Source organism: Moschus berezovskii, chromosome 6 (assembly GCF_049115385.1).
Source record: "Moschus berezovskii isolate FMDL1 chromosome 6, NW_MosBer_1.0, whole genome shotgun sequence".
Classification (NCBI taxonomy): Eukaryota; Metazoa; Chordata; class Mammalia; order Artiodactyla; family Moschidae; genus Moschus; species Moschus berezovskii.
This window is the reverse complement of record NC_142465.1, coordinates 26,866,404-26,888,829: the sequence shown is the minus strand read 5'-3', so window position 1 is coordinate 26,888,829 and position 22,426 is coordinate 26,866,404. Positions and strand designations below refer to the sequence as shown.

The 22,426-nt window shown below is 42.4% G+C and overlaps 1 protein-coding gene and 1 pseudogene across 6 annotated transcripts in view; one reads left to right on the top strand and one right to left on the bottom strand.

The window, feature by feature from the left end:
• Nucleotides 1-2,294: 2,294 nt before the first annotated feature.
• Nucleotides 2,295-22,426, top strand: part of EEA1 (early endosome antigen 1) — a 135,206-nt gene continuing 115,074 nt past the window's right edge. For 4 of the 6 annotated variants that reach the window (XR_008681922.2, XR_008681921.2, XM_055396420.2 and 1 more), the window contains exon 1: nucleotides 2,295-2,524. Coding sequence is in view for 4 of the 6 variants with exons in the window: in XM_055396420.2 (XP_055252395.2) it covers nucleotides 2,501-2,524 (24 nt within the window). In the remaining 2 variants the exon portion in view is untranslated. The remainder of the gene's footprint in view (nucleotides 2,525-22,426) is intronic. The other 2 variants (XM_055396423.2, XM_055396422.2) reach the window with 1 other exon arrangement.
• On the bottom strand, nucleotides 15,774-16,304 carry LOC148777557 (cytochrome c oxidase subunit 7C, mitochondrial pseudogene; annotated as a pseudogene).

Below are 22,426 nucleotides of genomic sequence, written 5' to 3'. Positions count from 1 at the left end.
CCACCTGAAAGCGCCTCCTGTCTTCATTTGCCTTTTTCTTTCTCTCCCAACTCTGTAGATCCACATAGATGAAGACAGCTTTACTGGCAACAGGCCTTAAGGGGAGAAAAATATCAATCAGGAGGCAAGAAACCTATTGGTATATCCCTCCCAAATACAAAAATATTAGCCAGCGATTACTATAGCAACTGCCAGTTTCACATAGTCTCCCTTTAAGCCTAAGATTATCCCATTTTAAGGGATGGAGAGAGCAAGTTCCAAGAGAACTCAGCTTTGTCTGAAACTAGCTCACATGCCATACAAAGCACACTACGAGCACAATTTCAGTACTACGGGGACGACCGAAAATGAGACGGCTGGATGGCATCATCGACTCTGTGGACATGAGTTTGAGTGAACTCCGGGAGTTGGTGATGGACAGGGGGGCCTGGCGTGCTGTGATTCATGGGGTCGCGGAGAGTCGGACACGACTGAGCGACTGAACTGAACTGAACTGAACTGAATTCCTCCTCTTACGACCACCAGGACCAGGGTTTAGATCTGATGGGAAAGGGAACTGGAGGGTGAAAATTCCAACCTTATAATCATGATTTGGTTTTTCTGTAGATCAGCGCCCACCCTAAAGCTATCTAGGGACACCCAACCATTCACCAGCATACAAAAAGACACTCAAGACTCTAGGATTCCAAGGGTCTTAGAAGTTCTGGTGTCTGAAACCAGGGTCAAAAATCAGACATTACAACAAAAGATGCTCTTATTACCCTATCACTCAGCATATTACTCAAGGGCAGGGACCAAATATATACTTATTATATCACAGTTTTATCACATTTATGTTGATGAAAATATTTCCCATATTGTCTGACAATAAAGTACCATTGCTTTGCTCTGTTTGCCTGGAAATATTTAAGTGCACTGTCACCGATAGTGATTAATAATATATTAGTTGTATGCACGACTGTTTTGCTGCACTATAGACACACACACATTAAAAAGACGTTTGGATAGAAACAACATATTGCATCATATAATGCTTTATTTGCATTTTTACAAAACATTTATAACCTTAATTCATTGGAAAATAATATTTGCTGCGTTTTTTCAAAAGATCTGTATTTTCTAATAAGCACTCCATTCATTGCTTGGTAGACTTCAGATCGGCACTCCCAGCAAGTTAATTGCATTCTTCTCCTCCCTTTCCCTATTTAAGGGCTTCCATGAGTGAACTCTGGGAGTTGGTGATAGACAGGGAGGCCTGGCGTGCTGCGATTCATGGGGTCGCAGAATCGGACACAACTGAGCGACTGAACTGAACTGAAAGTCCCTACCCCCACTCCCCACCATAAAGTCAAACCTCTTAGCTTGTAAATACTGGCAGAATGGCAGGATTTCGCAGCTGTGATTTTTGAGTGTAAATAATGATGTCGTGCCTGGAAGTCAGTTCCAGATTCACTTCCAAGTCCACGTCCTTGTTTTGGCAAACTGTTTATCTGTGACCTCATTATTTTTTCTTAATCTATGAAACAGACGCATTAAGGTCGATTCACTTCATATACATCTGTTATCAGAAGAGGATTTAAAATTCCTTAGGAGAATGGACCAAGCATGGGCTTTAGATAGTGCAACATGTTAACATCACCCCATTAAATATTGTTTATAGTCCAAAACAGTCAACCCCAAACTTGTCTTGCTAATTCAAATTCCAGTTTCTTCCGACCGTTTCTTCCGGTTCTTTACTTTCCTTTCGGCTGAAATTAGGAGCAGGAAGGGAGAAGGGAAAGGAGCCAGGGATTGGACCAGGGGACAGAAGCCTATCAGACCGGTTAATCGTGTCTGTGATTCTCTCCTTTGCTTCCACCCAGGGACTGAGCGCTTCCACAAAAATGACGGTCCCGTTCAGGAGCGGTCAAGGCCAGGGTCACATTGACAAATTTTACAGAGTAGTCTGAGGTGCAGTCTAGGTACCTGCCCCGAGATCCCTCTTGGTGTCGCGGTCACGGACCCCCAGCGGTTCCCCTAGCGGGTACGGGGTCTGAGCGCGGGCATGCGCGCGGCGGCCGTGGCGGCCCCAAACCAGCCGGAAGGAGAGGCGGCGGCGCCCACGTCCTGCCGCCTGTCCGTCACGCAATCCCCCACGCCGCCGTCCCTTTCGATTGGTGGCAGATGCGGGCCAGGCCCCTTCTAGCCCCGCCTCCCGTGGATGGACAGGCCGAGAGGGCGGTGCGGCGCGGCGGCGGGAGGGTCCGCCCAGCTGTCAGTGACAGGGGAAGACCTGGCGGGGGCGGCGCTCGCTCGCTCCGTCGTCGCTCTCTCGGGCGCGCTCCCTCTAGCAGCTCGCGGGGAAGTCGGGGCCGCCCGAGCGGCCGCCGCCACCGCCTCGCCCCGACCTCCTGCCGGTCCTCTCCCGGCTCAGTCCCTCCCGCCCGCGCACCCCCGAGTAGTGAGCGGCCCCCCGGCAGGTTCGGAGAGTCCCCGCGGCGGCGCCGGTGCTGTGTAAACCATGTTGAGGAGGATTCTGCAGAGGGTAAGAGAGACCGTCTTTCCAGGAGCACGTGAGCGGAGAGCCGGGGACGCGGAAGCCGCCCCCTCCTCAGCGCGGGCTCCTTCCTTCCTTAGGCCCCGCGGCCCGGGCGGCGGTTAGGCCTCGGCCGTCCGCTCCGGGGGCGGGCCGCTGGGGCGGGGCGGCGGCTGGGCAGCAGGCTGGGGCCGGGCGTCTGGCCCCCCGCGGCTCCGCACGCCCAGGCCCCGGCGCGGCTGTCGCGCGGGCTGTCAGTGCGCGCGGGAGGGTGTGGTGCCGCCGCGTTCCTTCCAGAGCCTGGAGTGGCTGCGGGTCCGGCCCGCCATCCGCACGCCAGGCCGGAGAACGCGCGGTGGGAGCCCGGGGCAGGCGGGCTCGCCTCTTCCCCCAGCGCCCCGCCCAGCGTGCCCCGCAACTTTCCACGACGCGCACCTGCCGCGCGCGGCTTCGTGATCTCAGCTGGGCGACCCCGCAGGGTGATGTGCTGAAGCCTGGCCTAGCGTCGGCCCAGTGGCGGTACCGACACTTAACTGGCAAAGTCAGCTGCGGAGGAAGATATTACTCACAGTTGGCAACTTTTTGTCTCCTCCAATTAAAAATGCGTTTTCCTCTGCCAGCCTAGTACCTTTTTCGAGTTATCCAAGAATAAATCAGTTGTAACCTTTATCTAACGGACTGCCCCTTTACTTTCTGCCAGTGATGTGCCCATTTCAGATCTGGAAAAACCTTAAGATATAAAGATTGACTATTGGAAAGCTGGAGGTGTTTTGTTTAGGAATCAGTTCCTAGAATAAGAGTTAACATGTTTTCTATAAGAGTTACTGTTAACTCAAGTTTTTGTTTGGGTTAGCTATTTTAAAACTCTTTTTGAGACTAATGGGGGTGCAACAAAAAGGTAAGTGGTTGAAAATTTGGTGCCGAACCCATTAGTTGGTTCCTGAGGGAGAAGGATGACTAGTTCTAAGCACAAAAGGAGTTTGTTGAACTTGAAGTATGCAGTCCAGGAAGGTGCTAAAGAGAGTTGAGTCATCCCCTGTATAGAAAGGGAGTGTCCTTGTGCCTGCAGAGCTTTGTGAAACGTCAAGTCACGTGAAACTAGGTCATATATCAGGGAGAGAAATAGTTAATTTCTGTATCTGCCACCTTGTATTGACATTTGATGGTTTTTTGCAATGTTTTGTCAGTTTTTTTAAATCTTGATAAGTGCTGTTTTTGTCAGTAGCAAGGGCATGCGCTTTACTCTGGCCATCAGTTCAACATTAAAGACATCTGTGCATGATTTACTCGCACTGATTAGAGAGTTTTCTTTTTTCACACCTGAAGGAACTCATTTCCTCATGCCTCAGATTTTTTTGTAACGTAGTTCCACAGCTGAAGATTATCAATAGTTTGTGGTTTGCTTTGAAGTTTATAAATAAAGTGTTTACTGACTTAATAGCTTCTAGTAGTCATAGGTTAGTTTTCAGAAATACAACAGCTTTCAGGTACTCTTGGTTTAGTGTTTTTAAGCGTTACAGTTGTATAAGGGTCATTTTGAGTGTTGGTGCATACACATCAATGGCTGCAGAAGTTTCAGGTGAAACTACAAGATGGGAATTTATTCTGGTTATTGATGAGATGTTATAAGTCGCTTGGCAGCATGGCATTATTGACATTTGTGAGCGGATAATTCTTTGTTGTAGTGGGCTGTCGTTTGCGTTGCAGGATGTTTAGCAGCATCCCTGACTTCTATCCACTAGATGCCATAGCACCCCCCCGCACCCCAATCCCCTACCCACTTTTGTGTCAACCAGAAATGTCTGAAAACTTTACCAAATGTCACTGGGGGCAAAATTGCCCTGGCTGAAAATCACTGTCTTAAATTTATATATTCTTTTATAGGAAAGTTTGAATTGCATCTCATAGCTTACTACTTTTTTTCCCCTTCAGTATCCTTGAGTGGCAGTAAATGCAAAGTATCTGCTAGGGGCCTAGGAACCAGTTAAATAAGATATGGGCCCTCCTTTCAGAATTCACAGCGGGTTGAGGGAATGGCCATTTAAAAGTATTGGAAGTGCTTTGTAATGGAAGAATGAATAGTGCCTGGGGGCCACTTCCTGGGAGGGTGTTGGTGCCATCTGGAAAAGCTTCTGGGAGGAGGGTATATTTGCAGCTCAAAAGAGGGGAGGGCAGGTTGGGCTGAGAGAACTGTGGCTGCCTAGACCAGAAGTCATAAAATGGGCATGTAATATGAAGGGGAGTGTGAAAATAAGTTTAGGTAGGCAAATGATGTGCAGGGATTGATAGGAGGTGAGGCTGCAGAGGTAGCTCCGGCTGTAGCAGGTGAACCTGTTCGGCTCTAATCTTATAGATGGGTCAGTGTTAATGCTCACCATTTAGTAGGAGCATTTGGATAAATCCTTAAAGAAACCTTGTAATTTGTATTACTAGTTTAAACTCCACAGGTGGTATTTACTGACAAGTGTAACTTGAATCTTTATGTACCATGGCAACCATTTTATTTTTTCCCACCTTGATAATCTTATTTCTCGAAGAGGTCATGAGATATAAGATTAAAACTAAGGTGACTCGGAGAAGGGGACGACAGAGGATGAGATGGTTGGATGGCATCACTGACTCAATGGATGTGAGTTTGAGTAAGTTCCGGGAGTTAGTGATGGACAGGGAAGCTTGGTCTGCTGCAGTCCATGGGGTCGAAATGGACACGACTAAGCAACTGAACTGACTGAAGGTGACTTATTGAGAGATTTGTTTGAAATGGTGTCATGCTTTGAAATTAAATTGCATACTTTTTTAACATTCTGTTTTTTACATGACCTTTTCAACTCTTGTAATTTTCTTCTGAATGCTGCTGCTGCTGCTGCTGCTAAGTCACTTCAGTCGTGTCCGACTCTGTGTGACCCCATAGACGGAAGCCCACCAGGCTCCCCCATCCCTGGGATTCTCCAGGCAAGAACACTGGAGTGGGTTGCCATTTCCTTCTCCAATGTGTGAAAGTGAAAAGTGAAAGTGAAGTCGCTCAGTCGTGTCCGACCCCCAGCGACCCCACGGACTGCAGCCTACCAGGCTCCTCCATCCATGGGATTTTCTAGGCAATAGTACTGGAGTGGCTTGCCATTGCCTTCTCCTTTCTTCTGAATAGTGTACTTTAAAAAGGAAACTGTGTATATACTCGGTTGTAACTCAAAATCTTTGAACATCACCGATAAGGTACCAGGATACTTCATAGAAAATTTAGTTTCTGTTTTTTCTTTCTTCCATTAGCTACTAAAAGGTGTTTCTTTGAGGCTTGTAAAAGTCTGAAAAGAAGAAAACAACATTGAGGTAGCTCTGTTTGTATTGATTGTTTTGCTTAATAGGCTTTGAAGAGAAATGTGGATTTAAAGAGCTTCATGGCTGGAAAGACACCAGCATTTATTACTTAAGGCAGTTTATAAACTTTGTTGCCATTTCATTCTTAGGGATTTTACTCTGATTTAACTGAGATCTTTAAGTGTATTAGATTTGCTTTTATTGGTAACACTGCTGAAGAAAAAATGAATTTAATTCTGGAATTGTGGAAACAGAAGTCTTCTTTTATGCTTAATGGGTCTCTCTGAAAAGTGAGGAAGTAGAAAGGGAGAGATTAAGTATTTTATCTAAAGCAACACAGTAGGTGTCAGAACTGAGACTAAAGCTAAATTTTCTCAATCCACCCCCCCACCTTCCTCTGCTCCTCAACTAATATGGTTAGCACTGTGCCAGTCATTGTGGAAAATATGGGAAAAGTATGAGATCTAAATTCTCTCTCAGGGAACTTACATGATTAAGTGCCAAAGTGAATTATATAGAAATTGAAGCCTGTAGTACAGAGGAGAACTGATCAGAATGAACCTGTGTGAGTGGAGAGTCTCCTTGGAGGGATGGGGTTTTGAAGAAGATGCTTAGAAGAGGAAGAGAGTTACTTTCATTCTAGGAAGGAGTTTACAGTATAAACAGACTCAGAGAGAAGAATGATTTCATTCTTCCTTCTATCCCTCCATTCTTTGCATATTCCCTTTCAATAAACAAGTGTTTAATATTAAATTAAAAGACGCTTACTCCTTGGAAGGAAAGTTATGACCAACGTAGATAGCATATTAAAAAGCAGAGACATTACTTTGCCAACAAAGGTCTGTCTAGTCAAGGCTATGGTTTTTCCATTGATCATGTATGGATGTGAGAGTTGGACTGTGAAGAAAGCTGATACCTGAAGAATTGATGCTTTTGAACTGTGGTGTTGGAGAAGACTCTTGCGAGTCCCTTGGACGGCAAGGAGGTCCAACCAGTCCATTCTAAAGGAGATCAGTCCTGGATGTTCATTGGAAGGACTGATGCTAAAGCTGAAACTCCAATACTTTGGCCACCTCATGCGACCAGTTGACTCACTGGAAAAGACCCTGATGCTGGGAGGGATTGGGGGCAAGAGGAGAAGGGGACGACAGAGGATGAGATGGCTGGATGGCATCACCGACTCTATGGACATGAGTTTGAGTGAACTCCGGGAGTTGGTGATGGACAGGGAGGCCTGGCGTGCTGTGATTCATGGGTCGCAAAGAGTTGGACATGACTGAGCAACTGAACTGAATATTAAATAACACTGGATATGTGCTAGATACTGGAGGTACAGCAGTGAATAAAACTGATTCTTACCCTTAAGTAGCTTAAAATCAAGTGACTTAGAGATTGAGGTCTGCTTACAGCAGAAAGAAATTGAGACAGAAACTTACAAAGATTGTGTGACACCTCATCCTGGAGATTCTTGACCATCTACCTCGTGTTGAATGCAAATATGAATCACATATTCAATTTAAAGCTTCTAGTATCCACATTTAAAAAAAGTGAAGAGGGAATTCCCTGGTGATCCAGTGGTTAAGAATCTGCCTTGCAGTGCAGGGTATGTAGGTTTGAACCCTGGTCGGGGAGCTAAGATCCCACATGCTGAGTAGTAACTAAGCCTGTGTGCTACAGCTGCTGAGCCAGAGAGCCACCACTCAGACTCAACGCAACCAAGCAAATAAAGACAATCACTGTCAGTGAGACACAATCACTGTCAGTGAGACATTTTTTTAAAAAGTGAAGAGGTGAAATTAATTTTTAAAATGAATTTCTTCTGACACAATATATAGTCAATAACATGACCCAGTATATCTAAAATATTTCAACATATAGTCAACATAAAAATTACTGAGATATTTAAAAAATTACTGATGAGATTTTTTTATACTAATATTTTGAAATCTGGTTTGTATTTTGCACTAACAGCATATCTAACTTTGGACAGGCCATATTTTAACTGTTCAGCAGCCTTATATAGTTGGTGGCTACTGTATTGGACAGTGCAGTTCTAGTTGAATACATATATACTTTTAAACTTTTATTTGGAACTAATTTCAAGCTTACAAAAAGTTATAAGAATAAAATAATACAAGAAACAGCTGTATACTCTATCTAAATTTATTTATTGTTCACATTTTATCCCGTTTGCCTTATTACTTGCATGCTTCTCTCTCTGTATATGTGTGATTTTTTCTTTTTTTCTTGAATCACTGGAGGACCAGTTATGGCTTTTTACCTCTGAAAGCTTCAATGAAGAACAGTGATGTTCTTTTACATAACTACAGTATAGTTGCCAACTTCATAAATTTACGTTCAGTTCAGTTGCTCAGTCGTGTCCGACTCTTTGCGACCCCATGAATCACAGCACGCCAGGCCTCCCTGTCCATCACCAACTCCCGGAGTTCACTCAAACTCATGTCCATCGAGTCGGTGATGCCATCCAGCCATCTCATTCTCTGTCGTCCCTGTCTCCTCCTGCCCCCAATCCCTCCCAGCATCAGAGTCTTTTCCAGTGAGTCAACTCTTCACATGAGGTGGCCAAAGTATTGGAGTTTCAGCTTTAGCATCAGTCCTTCCAATGAACACCCAGGATTGATCTCCTTTAGAATGGACTGGTTGGATCTCCTTGCAGTCCAAGGGACTCTCAAGAGTCTTCTCCAGCACCACAGTTCAAAAGCATCAATTCTTCGGCGATCAGCTTCCTTCACAGTCCAACTCTCACATCCATACATGACCACTGGAAAAACCATAGCCTTGACTAGACAGACCTTGGTTGGCAAAGTAATGTCTCTGCTTTTTAATATGCTATCTAGGTTGGTCATAACTTTCCTTCCAAGGAGTAAGCGTCTTTTAATTTCCTGGCTGCAATCAGCATCTGCAGTGATTTTGGAGCCCAAAAAAATAAATTCTGACACTGTTTCCACTGTTTCCCGAACCATTTCCCATGAAGTGATGGGACCAGATGCCATGATCTTCGTTTTCTGAATGTTGAGCTTCAAGCCAACCTTTTCACTCTCCTCTTTCACCTTCACTATCCATAATTCCATTTTTTCAATCGACCTGATAATGTCCTTTGTAGTATTTCCCCTTACTAGTGTAGGGTCCAGTTAGGTTTATATGTTTATTTTTTAAAAAAATAATTTCTTTTTGGTAGCCCAAAGTCTTTTTTTTTTTTTTTGCTGTACAAGGGCTTTCTCTAGTTGTGGGCGGTGTGGCTTCTCTTGTTGTAGACCATGGGCCCTAGGCGAGTGGGCTGAGTAGTTGTGAAACAAAGCATGTGGTGTCTTCTTGGACCAGAGATTGAACCCTTGTCCCCTGCATTGGCAGTTGATTCCTATCCACCGTACCACCAGGGAAGTCACAGTTAGGTTTAGATATTATATGTAGTTGTTAGCTTCTGTTAATCTGAAACATTACTGTAGCATTTCTTTGGAATTTGTGACATTTTTGAAGAATACAGATCCCCTCTTGCTCCCCACCCCCCACTATAGTGTACCTTATGTTGTGTTGCCATCGTGAGTAGCATCAGGTGGCCAAAGTATTGGAGCTTCAGCATCACTCCTTCCAGTGAATATTCAGGACTGATTTGCTTTAGGATGGACTGATTGGATCTCATAGGAGATCGTCTCCAACACCACAGTTCAAAAGCATCAATTCTTCGGTGCTCAGCTTTCTTTATAGTCCAACTCTCACATCTACATGTAACTATTGGAAAAACCATAGCTTTGACTAGACTGACCTTTGTCAGCAAAGTTATTTCTCTGCTTTTTAATATGCAGTCTAGGTTGGTCATAACTTTTCTTCCAAGCAGCAAGGGTCTTTTAATTTCATGGCTGCAGTCACCCTCTGCAGTGATTTTGGAGCCCCCCAAAAATCGTCTGTCACTGTTTCCACTGTTTCCCCCTCCATTTGCCATGAAGTGGTGGGACCATTTGCCACAATCTTCATTTTCTGAATGTTGAGTTTTAAGGCAACTTTTTCACTCTCCTTTTTCACTTTCAGCGAGAGGCTCTTTAGTTCTTCTTCACTTTCTGCATATCTGAGGTTCTTGATATTTCTCCCAGCAATCTTGATTCTAGTTTGTGCTTCATCCAGCCCAGCGTTTCTCATGATGTATTTGGCATATAAATTAAGTAAGCAGGGTGACAATATACAGCCTTGACGTACTCCTTTCCTGATTTGGAACCAGTCTGTTTTACCATGTCCAGTTCTAACTGTTGCTTTTTGACCTGCATACAGATTTCTCACGAGGCAGGTCAGGTGGTCTGGTATTCCCATCTCTTTCAGAATTTTCCAGTTTGTTGTGATCCACACAGTCAAAGGCTTTGGCATAGTCAATAAAGCAGAAGGAGATGTTTTTCTGGATCTCTCTTGCTTTTTCGATGATCCGACAGATGTTGGCAATTTGATCTCTGGTTCCTCTGCCTTTTCTGAATCATCCTTGAACATCTGGAAGTTCACGGTTCACGAACTGTTGAAGCCTGCTTGGAGAATTTTGAGCATTACTCTGCTAGTATGTGAGATGAGTGTAATTGTGGGGCAGTTTGAGCAGTCTTTGGCATTTCCTTTCTTTGGGATTGGAATGAAAACTGAGCTTTTCCAGTTCTGTGGCCACTGCTGAGTTTTCCACATTTGTTGGCATATTGAGTGCAGCACTTTCACAGCATCATCTTTTAGGATCTGAAAGAGCTCAACTGGAATTCCATCACCTCCACTCGCTTTGTTCATAGAGATGCTTCCTAAAGCCCCACTTGACTTCACATTCCAGGATGTCTGGCTCTAGGTGAGTGATCAGTCATACCATCGTGATTATCTTGGTCGTGAAGATCTTTTTTGTACAGTTCTTCTGGGTATTCTTGCCATCTCTTCTTAATATCTTCTGCTTCTCTTAAGTCCATAACATTTCTGTCCTTTATTGAGCCCATCTTTGCATGAAATGTTCCCTTGGTATCTCTAATTTTCTTGAAGAGATCTCTAGTCTTTCCCATTCTGTTGTTTTCCTCTATTTCTTTGCACTGATCACTGAGGAAGGCTTTCTTATCTCTCCTTGCTATTAACTCTGCATTCAAATGGGTATATCTTCCCTTTTTTCCTTTGCTCTTCTCTTCTTTTCACAGCTATTTGTAAGGCCGCCCCATATAGCCATTTTGCTTTTTTTCATTTTTTTTTCTTGGGGATGGTCTTGATCGTTGTCTCTTTCAAAGTGTTATGAACCTCCGTCCAGTTCTTCAGGCACTCTATCAGATCTAATCCCTTAAATCTATTTCTCACTTCCAGTGTATAATTGTAAGCAATTTGATTTAGGTCATACCTGAATAGTCTAGTGGTTTTCCCTACTTTTCTTCAATTTAAGTCTGAATTTGGCTATAAGGTGATGATCACCAGGTGATCAGTAGGTGTTTAGCAAATGGAACAGAATTTAATTACTGCCCTTCCCTGGATCTGAGGGCTGGTGATTTATCAGACTAAAGAAACATTCCAGGAATTCAGGACAATGGAGCCGGTTGCTTACTGAAAACAAGACCAAGGTCTCAGAGTTGTATACTGACTGCCTAGAAATTTCTACTCAAAAGGAGGGTCAGAGTGGACCTGCTGTTTAAGCGCTTTTAATTAAAAATAATATACCAAAGTGACATATTTTAGGGTTACATATTTTGGTTTCCTTCAGGCACATAGTAGGCGTTAATGTTTGCTGAATGAGTATCTAAAAGAATGTTTTAAGAAGAAATTAATTTGTCAGTGTTGCATGTGATGCATATTATAGAACCGTAGGGGAGTATAGGCAGAGATCAGAGGAGATTGATTTTAAAAGCAAAGCAATTATGATTTGCCTTATGATGATGGCAATGTGAGCAGAAATAAAGAGATGAATAGGAAAGATCTGAACATATCTCCTTCTCATACATCTTTGTGTATACTATGTGATGTGAATGCATTTATGAGTAAAATAGACGTGAACCCCTGTGGAGCTGAGTAATCAGGGGCGAACTGTGGAACTGTTCAGTCATAGTAATGTGGTCACATCCTTGGGTGAGTGATCGGAAGGAGAAGCACAGAGAGCCCCAGAAGCAAACAGCAGGAGGGCTCTGATGTATAACTAAGATGGTCCGGAAGTCCTCCCAGATTAGTTACACATTTAAGTTTGATGAAATTATTACTCATTTACTGAAGCAAATTTTGAGAAGTGGAATTTTTTCTCACTGTGTAGATTTATTTTTAGTGTGTTAAGAATAAAAAAGAGATTAAGATATGAAAGAACCAGGGCTAGAACTGTTTTCTTACATGGGTGGGCTTTGCTGGAGCTGGAGATAATATAGTTGTTCAAAAAACCTGAACTTTGTAGCCAAACTGCCCGGAGTGGCATCTGCACCCCATTTACTAGCTGGGTAGGTTTGGGCAAGTTTCTTGAGTTCTCTGTGTCTCATTAAAATGGTCATGATAATAGTACCCTTCTAATAAAGCTGTGAGGATTAAGGGAATTAATACATATGATTCTCTTACTGCAGTCTCTGGCTCAGAGTAAGTTCTCTATAAATGTTAGCTGCTGTTAATGTTTTTTTATTATTACGTACTCCAGATTTATTCAAGGAATGCTTTTCTTATCACTCCCTTGTTATTTATTTATTTTTTATACTCTGTGTGTGTGTGTGTAGTCATTTGTCACAGTGTTGAACATCTCTTCTGTACTAATTACTGGCTGGGCTTGGGATGTTAAAACTCTTGCAGAGTTTTAATGGAGTGAGACAGATACTTAAATTTAAATAATTACAGAGCAATGTGATGTGTCAATAGATACCTGGAGGAAGAATGTGATCACAAAAGAAAAAGTAATTCTATGCTGTGAGGGGGAGGGCAAGAATACACAGAAGAACTATACAAAAAAGATCTTCATGACCCAGACAACCACGATGGTGTGATCACTCACTTAAAGCCAGACATCCTGGAATGCGAAGTCAAGTGGACTTTAGGAAGCATCACTATGAACAAAGCTAGTGGAGGTGATGGAATTCCAGTTGAGGTATTTCAAATCCTAAAAGATGATGCTGTGAAAGTGCTGCACTCAATATGCCAGCAAATGTGGAAAACTCAGCAGTGGCCACAGGACTGGAAAAGGTCAGTTTTCATTCCAATCCCAAAGAAAGGCAATGCCAAAGAATGCTCAAACTATCGCACAGTTGCACGCATCTCACACACTAGTAAAATAATGCTCAAAATTCTCCAAGCAAGGCTTCAACAGTTCGTGAACCGTGAACTTCCAGATGTTCAAGGATGATTCAGAAAAGGCAGAGGAACCAGAGATCAAATTGCCAACATCTGTCGGATCATCGAAAAAGCAAGAGAGTTCCAGAAAAACATCTCCTTCTGCTTTATTGACTATGCCAAAGCCTTTGACTGTGTGGATCACAACAAACTGGAAAATTCTGAAAGAGATGGGAATACCAGACCACCTGACCTGCCCCTTGAGAAACCTGTATGCAGGTCAAAAAGCAACAGTTAGAACTGGACATGGTAAAACAGACTGGTTCCAAATCAGGAAAGGAGTATGTCAAGGCTGTATATTGTCATCCTGCTTTCTTAATTTATATGCCGAGTACATCATGAGAAACTGGGCTGGATGAAGCACAAACTAGAATCAAGATTGCTGGGAGAAATATCAAGAACCTCAGATATGCAGATGACATCACCAGAGTGAACTGAAGTGAACTGAGGCCAGAGGGAGGAAGATAAGGAGTGGAGATGTTGAAGGCCTTGCAGAAGCCTGAGTGCCTCAGGCAAGGATGAACAAAAAACAGAAGGCATTTTTAGAGTCGGAGACCAGGGAGATGCAAAAACCTGAAGCAGCCTAGGACATCTTAGGGAAGTTGTGAATATTTCTACATGTGAATGGAGATAGTTATAAAAAATGAGACAGGAGAAGAATTTGGATTTTATACAGTAAACAATATAGAGCCACAGAAAGTTCTTAATCAAATTTGTAATAAGGAAGACTCTTCAAAAATATTTTTCCCAGGTAGTCTTTATAAAAAGTAAATCAGGTGAATCAGTCTTCTAAAATTTGTTGGTGACTACTCAGTGCCCATAGGAGATATCTAGACTCTCTATGTTGGCATGTAAGGCCTATGTTGCTCTGGTTCCTTGGGGAACAAAGATTCCATTTCACGCTCATCTCCATCTCCCTCTCTGTATATTGACTGACCACGGCATCTGTTTAGTCAGTTTCCCACGACTTTCTCTCTTCTCCCATCCCTTCACGTCTCTATATAAGCTCTTCATTTTTTTCCGATTGTCGTACCATTGTTTGTCCACATTGCTGAGTTTAGGTGATGTTTAGAGTTAGTATCACCCAAGAAAAAATGTTGCTTGCTTTTTTTTTCTTCTCCCAAAGCACCCCATACTAACTAAGAGAATGGGTTTTTGGAATTAGACCAAGATTTCAAGCTCTCTGGTACCCACTGCTGTATCTGTAAATTGAACCGAGTGTGTACTTTACCAGTATTGTAGAAGGATTAAATGAAATAATGTTCATGAAGCACTCACCACAGAACCAGCATTCAGTAAACACTTAGTATAATATATAGTAGTTTGGGCTTCCCAGGTGGCTCAGTGGTGAAGAATCTACCTGCCAAGCAGGAGACATGGATTCTATCCCTGGGTTGGGAAGATCCTCTGGAGAAGGAAATGGCATCCCACTCCAGTATTCTTGCCTGGGAAATCCTATGGACAGAGGAGCCTGGTGGGCATGGGGTCAAAAAGAGTTGAACGTGACTTAGCAACTAAGCCAACCAACAACCTGTACAGTAGCTTAGAATACTAAAACACTTAGTGTATAGATCTCTGCAAAACTTATTACAGTGTTTTTGTGATACTGGACTTAACTGGTAGACTGAGTTCCCTTAGGGTGGGGATTATGGTTTTTTTTTTTCTTAGTGTGTAAGACTCTGATGCTGGGAAAGATTGAAGGCAGGAGGAGAAGGGGATGATAGAGGATGAGATGGTTGGATGGCATCATTGACTTGATGGGCACGAGTTTGAGCAAGCTCCGGAAGTTGGTGATGGACAGGGAAACCTGGAGTGATGTACTCCTTGGGGTCTCAAAGAGTTGGACATGACTGAGTGACTGAACTGAACTGAAAACCTCCATTAATATTTGATACATGGTGTATTGAGTTGAACAAAACATTGTTTGGTTTTTTCCTGTAGCATCCTGTGTTGAAACCTGAACAAACCTTTTGGTCAACCCAGTATTTTTAATGATGTATGTTGACTTGGTAGCTGTGTAGAGAGGATGTAGCCATAAAGGGAGAGGCTGGCTAGAAGGTAGTAACATTTTAGTTCCTAAAATTGTTGCACATTGGAATCATTTGGAATCCTTTTAAAAGAAAAGAAGAAAACAAGATAGCCATGTTCCTCCATTGAATCAGAATTTCTACATCCCAGGGGTTGTCAAAAGCTTGAATCAGATGATGGCTTTGGGAATAGAGAAAGGATAGATTTTCAGGAAAGTTATAGAATTAATAGGACTTTATCGACTTGTGAGTAGTCTGGGTGGAATGGACTAAGATGAAGAATAGAGGAGGAGGAAAAACAGCTTTGGGGAGAAGATGAGTATGAACCAGAGATTTGGACATCCCAGTAGATAGTCACTAGGTCCAGCACGCAGGAGACGAGGCAACTATTAGATATGTGTGCATATTGAAGAGACATGAAGTCAGATAAGGACTGAGCAGTGTCCACTGATGGGAATGGTGAAGAACCGTGGAGCCAGACTGAACCTTGCAGTTCACTTTCAGGAGGGTCATAGGGAGAAATGAATGGCTGGGAAGTAAGGGCACAGAAACAGGAGCACAGACTTATTTTTCCATGCTATATGGAGGAGAGGAAACAGTAGTTAGTTAAATTTTATTTAATTTATTTATTTTTTAAATCAAATATACATTTAATTAAGAAACTAATAATGCAGTATTACCCAAATAAAATGTAAGCACGTGTTCAATTATCATGTTCCATATTTCAGAGGAGAGGCGTTAAGGATTTATGCCATAAGTTTATTTACAAACATATCTAGGATGCTGAGTTCAAGGGTTTGATCCTTTTAAGAGACTGCACCTCTTAATATGCTCCTCTTCCTATCTGTCTCATGGATTACTTTTTAAGCAGTTGGTGTCTTACTATAAAGAAAGGTTCAGCAAATCCAGACCCAAAGAACAAAGTCATCATAGCTAGTAACCTCCATTTGTTTTCCACTGAAAATGGTATATTCTTCCCTGGACCCTCCTCGTAGTGGCTCCGACGAACCACAGAGGTTGTGAACCTCCGGATGCTCTGTCCCAACATAGCGCTGTTCTAAGTTTTACAAAAGATCCAGAGACTGAAGGCGGAAGAAATGGCGGCTGCAAACGGCGCGCTGCTTGCCTCACGACCTTGTTCCCCTAACCTCGTTAGTTAAATTTTAAATGCATGAATGTAATCTGTCATCCTTGGACGATATTCTAATAAGTGCCTTTTATTTTAAGGATTATAAACTTCCTCAAAGCAGTCTAAATTGAAAGGATTTATTGTAAGTTTTCAAAGTGATCTAAGAACAAGAATTGCTGTTCAGTTGGGTGTCTAGACAGTAGGACCTAGAATGATGTCAGGAAGAGAGGCCTCGCTTTATCTCACATAGTCTCATGGACCAGTGGCGTTTGGTCTCTGCATCTCTGTGTCCATCTTCTTTGCTGTTGCTTGCTTAGTGTGCTTAAGTGAGCATCTTCCCACATGATTCTACTTGCTTTTCACCTTACCTTTGCATAGCCAACTAGCCAGATGTCTCAACTTCCATACCCCAAGAGAAGAATCTAAGACGTCCTCCTTATCTTTTCTTATTGGATCATGTGTAAAAGTCTCTGGTTGGCCAATAATAGAGTTGCTTCCTCTAGGTCAGATGTTCACTGCTGGTTTAGTCAACTGAGGTTGGGAGTGGAGTGAGGTCATTTGATTCTTAAGATTGTGATACCATGAAACACATCTTTTACAGATCATTCTAGACATAAGCTTTACTCTGGCTTGAAAACTGATTATAGTTCTGGTTAGTTTCATTTGGTGCTCCCTAATTTTCTTAAACTGTGGAACATTCTGAAAGAGATGGGAATCCTAGACCACCTGACCTGCCTCTTGAGAAACCTGTATGCAGGTCAGGAAGCAACAGTTAGAACTGGACATGGAACAACAGACTGGTTCCAAATAGGAAAAGGTGTCCGTCAAGGTTGTATATTGTCACCTTGCTTATTTAACTTATATGCAGAGTACATCATGAGGAACGCTGGGCTGGAGGAAGCACAAGCTGGAATCAAGATTGCTGGGAGAAATATCAATAACCTCAGATATGCAGATGACACTACCCTTATGGCAGAGAGTGAAGAGGAACTCAAAAGCCTCTTGATGAAAGTGAAAGAGGAGAGTGAAAAGGTTGGCTTGAAGCTCAACATTCAGAAAACAAAGACCATGGCATCTGGTCCCATCACTTCATGGGAAATAGATGGAAAAACAGTGGAAACAGTGTCAGACTTTATTTTTTTGGGCTCCAAAATCACTGCAGATGCTGATTGCAGCCATGAAATTAAAAGACGCTTACTCCTTGGAAGGAAAGTTATGACCAACCTAGATAGTATATTAAAAAGCAGAGACATTACTTTGCCAACCAAGGTCCGTCTAGTCAAGGCTATGGTTTTTCCCGTGGTCATGTATGGATGTGAGAGTTGGACTTTGAAGAAAGCTGATCGCCGAAGAATCGATGCTTTTGAACTGTGGTGTTGGAGAAGACTCTTGAGAGTCCCTTATACTGCAAGGAGATCCAACCAGTCCATTCTAAAGGAGATCAATCCTGGGTGTTCATTGGAGGAACTGATGCTAAAGCTGAAACTGCAATACTTTGGCCACCTCATGCGACGAGTTGACTCACTGGAAAAGACTCTGATGCTGGGAAAGGTTGGGGGCGGGAGGAGAAGGGGACGACGGAGAATGAGATGGCTGGATGGCATCACCGACTCTGTGGACATGAGTTTGAGTGTACTCCGGGAGTTGGTGATGGACAGGGAGGCCTGGCGTGCTGTGATTCATGGGGTCGCAGAGAGTCGGACACAACTGAGCAACTGAACTGAACTGAATTTTCTTAACTCTCTGGTTTTTTCTTTAAGAGCTTCTGCACTCTCAAGAAGCAATGGTATTTTGGCTGGATTATACTATTTACCTCATGACTGCGCTATATATCTGTTTAGTGCCAGTTTCTGTGACTAATTAGTCATTTTTCTTCATGGTCTGCAATTTAAAGGCCTATGCTTGAAGTTTAGCAGTAGTTCATTCTTCACAGTGGGGTTTGTTTGTTTGCTTTGCCACTGAACCATTTTTATTGGTTGCTAGTCAAGGTTGTATATTGTCACCCTGCTTATTTAACTTATATGCAGAGTACATCATGAGGAACGCTGGGCTGGAAGAAGCAGAAGCTGGAATCAAGATTGCCGGGAGAAGCATCAATAACCTCAGATTTGCAGATGACACCACCCTTATGGCAGAAAGTGAAGAGGAACTAGAAAACCTCTTGATGAAAGTGAAAGAGGAGAGTGAAAAAGTTGGCTTGAAGCTCAACATTCAGAAAACGAAGATCATGGCATCAGGTCCCATCACTTCATGGCAAATAGATGGGGAAACAGTGTCAGAGTTTATTTTTTTGGGCTCCAAAATCACTGCGGATGCTGATTGCAGCCATGAAATTCAAAGACGCTTGCTCCTTGGAAGGAAAGTTATGACCAACCTAGATAGCATATTAAAAAGCAGAGACATTACTTTGCCAACCAAGGTCTGTCTAGTCAAGGCTATGGTTTTTCCTGTGGTCATGTATGGATGTGAGAGTTGGACTGTGAAGGAAGCTGATCGCCAAAGAATTGATGCTTTTGAACTGTGGTGTTGGAGAAGACTCTTGAGAGTCCCTTGGACTGCGAGGCGATCCAACCAGTCCGTTCTAAAGGAGATCAATCCTGGGTGTTCATTGGAAGGACTGATGCTAAAGCTGAAACTCCAATACTTTGGCCACCTCATGTGAAGAGCTGACTCACTGGAAAAGACTCTGATGCTGGGAGGGATTGGGGGCGGGAGGAGAAGGGGATGACAGAGAATGAGATGGCTGGATGGCATCACCGTCTCTGTGGACGTGAGTTTGAGTGAACTCCGGGAGTTGGTGATGGACAGGGAGGCCTGGCGTGCTGTGATTCATGGGGTCGCGGAGAGTCGGACACGACTGAGCGACTGAACTGAACTGAACTTAGCTAGCTTGTGGATGGTTGCTTTTGGGTCCAGGTGATCACATTTGGTAATATGGCAATAGATACGGGGTCATATAACCCGATTGTCTTGGACTATGTTCTCAATATGAGCTATGGTATTGAGGATAGGGTATTTTACATTAGGATAGATCCCTGGCCATTGCATGCACTATGATTGATGTATTTAATACAATAACATGAATAACTTAGTTGCATAGACATCTGTTTAAGTATTGCTTGGCTCATACCAGTAGATGGAATTTAAAAACACTTTTTCCCCCTCATTTTAATTTTTAATATTAGACTGTGGTTAAGTTTTACACATGTATGCTAATATAAAAATTTTTCTATAGTCTCAGTGATACTTTATTTGGATTTTATTAGCTGAGTAATATTTGGATATTGTTTTAAGAATTTCTGTTTTCATATAGTGCCATGCCAAAATGCACTGTTGTGGGGGTCGATTAAGAGGTAAATCATATTTAGTTCGGAGAGGGCAATGGCAAGCCACTCCAGTACTCTTGCCTAGAAAATCCCATGGATGGAGGAGCCTGCTAGGCTGCAGTCCGTGGGATCGCTGAGGGTCGGACACGACTGAGCAACTTCACTTTCACTTTTCACTTTCACACATTGGAGAAGGAAATGGCAACCCACTCCAGTGTTCTTGCCTGGAGAATCCCAGGGAAGGGGGAGCCTGGTGGGCTTCCGTCTGTGGGGTCACACAGAGTCGGACACGACTGAAGTAACTTAGCAGCAGCAGTAGCAGCATATTTAGTTAGATATCTGGTAAGGAAGTATATCGGAGAAGGCAATGGCAAGCCACTCCAGTACTCTTGCCTAGAAAATCCCATGGCTGGAGGAGCCTGGTAGGCTGCAGTCCGTGGGGTCGCTATGGGTCGGACACGACTGAGCGACTTCACTTTCCCTTTTCACTTTCACACATTGGAGAAGGAAATGGCAACCCACTCCAGTGATCTTGCCTGGAGAATCCCAGGGACGGGGGAGCCTGGTGGGCTTCTGTCTATGGGGTCACACAGAGTCGGACACGACTGGAGTGACTTAGCAGCAGCAGCAGCAGCAGCAAGGAAGTATATATTCATTTTGTTCTGTAAGGGATTAATTTTTCTAATATAATCTTATATCTGTTTTCAACCTCTAAATAGTTAAAGCAATGATTTAGTTTTAAAATATTTAGAAATAATAAAAGAATATATTTTCTGATTACAAATATAAATCATGTCCATCATGGAAATCTGAGAAGTTCAGAAAAGGACAATTGAGAAAAAGCCTAGGGCTTGTAGCATAGTAGACTGTTTAACAGCATTTTGAAGTGAAATCCCCTCTCTGTGTATTATTACATTTGTAATTAAAAAAAATATTTATTTTCAATTGGAGGATAATTGCTTTACAATGTTGTGTTGATTTCTGCTATGCATCTACATGAATCAGCCATAGGTATACATATGTCCCCTCCCTCTTGAACCTTCCTCCCACCTCTTCCCACCCTCTAGATTGTCACAGAGCGCCAGGTTGAGCTCCTTGCATCATATAAAAAATTTCTACTGGCTATCTGTTTTACATATGGTAATGTGTATGTTTCATTGCTACTCTCTGTTTGTCACACCCTGTCCTTTCCCTGCTGTATCTCCAAGTCAGTTCTCTACATCTGTGTCTCTGTTGCTGCCCTGCAAATGGGTTTCATCAGTACCATTTTTCTAGATTCCATATATGTGCGTTAATATACAATGTTTGTTTTTCTGACTTACTTCACTCTGTATAACAGGCTCAAGTTTCATCCACCTTACTAGAACTGACTCAGATGTGTTTCTTTTTATGGCTGAGTAATTCAATTGTATATATGTATCACAACTTCTTTATCCAGTCATGTTTATGGACATCTAGGTTGCTTTCATGTTCTGGCTATTGTAAATAGTGTTGCAATGAACATTGGGGTACAAGTGTCTTTTAGAATTGTGGTTTTCTCGGAGCATATGCCAGGAATGAGATTGTTGAGTCATATGGTAGTTTTATTCCTAGTTGTTTAAGAAATCTCCATTCTTTTCTCCATAGTGGCTGTATCAATTTACATTCACACCAACTGAGCAAGAGAGTTCCCTTTTCTGCATATCCTCTCCAGTGTTTATTGTTTGTAGACTTTTTGATGATGGCCATTCTGACTGGTGTGAGGTGATACCTCCTTGTAGTTTTGATTTGCATTTCTCTTTTAATAAGCGATGTTTATGAGCAGTTTGTCTTTATTTGTATATCGTTGGTGAAATGTTTATTTAGGTCTTCTGCCCATTTTTTGATTGGGTTGTTTTTCTGATATTGAGTGGCATGAATTGCTTGTATATTTTGGAGATTAATCCTTTGTCAGTTGCTTCATTTACAATCATTTTCTCCCATTCTGAGGGTTGTCTTTTCATCTTGTTTATGGTTTCCTTTGCTATGCAAAAGCTTTTAAGTTTAATTAGGTCCCATTTGTTTATTTTTGTTTTTATTTCCATTACTGTAGGAGGCGGGGTCATAGTGGATCTTGCTGTGAATTATGACAGTATTCTGCCTGTATTTTCCTCTGAGAGTTTTATAGTTTCTGGACTTAGATTTTGGTCTTAAATTTTTGGTTTTAAATTTAACCCCAGAGGCAAAGACTTGATCTCTGGCCTTGGAACCGAGATCCCACAGGTTGGTTGTTATGGCAATTTGTTGTTGCTGAGTTGTGTCCAAGTCTTTGTGACAGCCTCTTCATTCTTACTGGAATGACAATAATAGGGATTAAAACAAACAAAAAAGAAACAAAGAACCAAGAAATAAAAAATGTACCCCAGACAAATGGTAAATTCAAAATCAGACAAATAGAAACAAAAACAAAGGAACATACCTCCCTCCTCCCACACAGACCTACACACCAACAAAACCAAAACAATCCAAAGAAGACAGAATGTAAGAGTGACCTGGTGAGCAAATGAAACCAAAAATATCAACCAATTAAAAACAATACCAACTAAAACACAAAACAGGACCAAACCAGAGTGCAAACTGTGGAATAAAGCAAAGAAAACAAACATAGTGAAAAAAATAAATAGAAAGCAAAAAGTTAAATAGAAGTCTATAAAAAAGGTTTATATAATTAAAGAACAGCAACAGCAAAAAAATGAAAAAGCCTGCAGAACCGCAGAAAGCCAGCATAGAAGTATGGAAAGAAATAAAACTGTGATTAAGAATAAAGTTCTCAAACGTCTAGAGATAATAA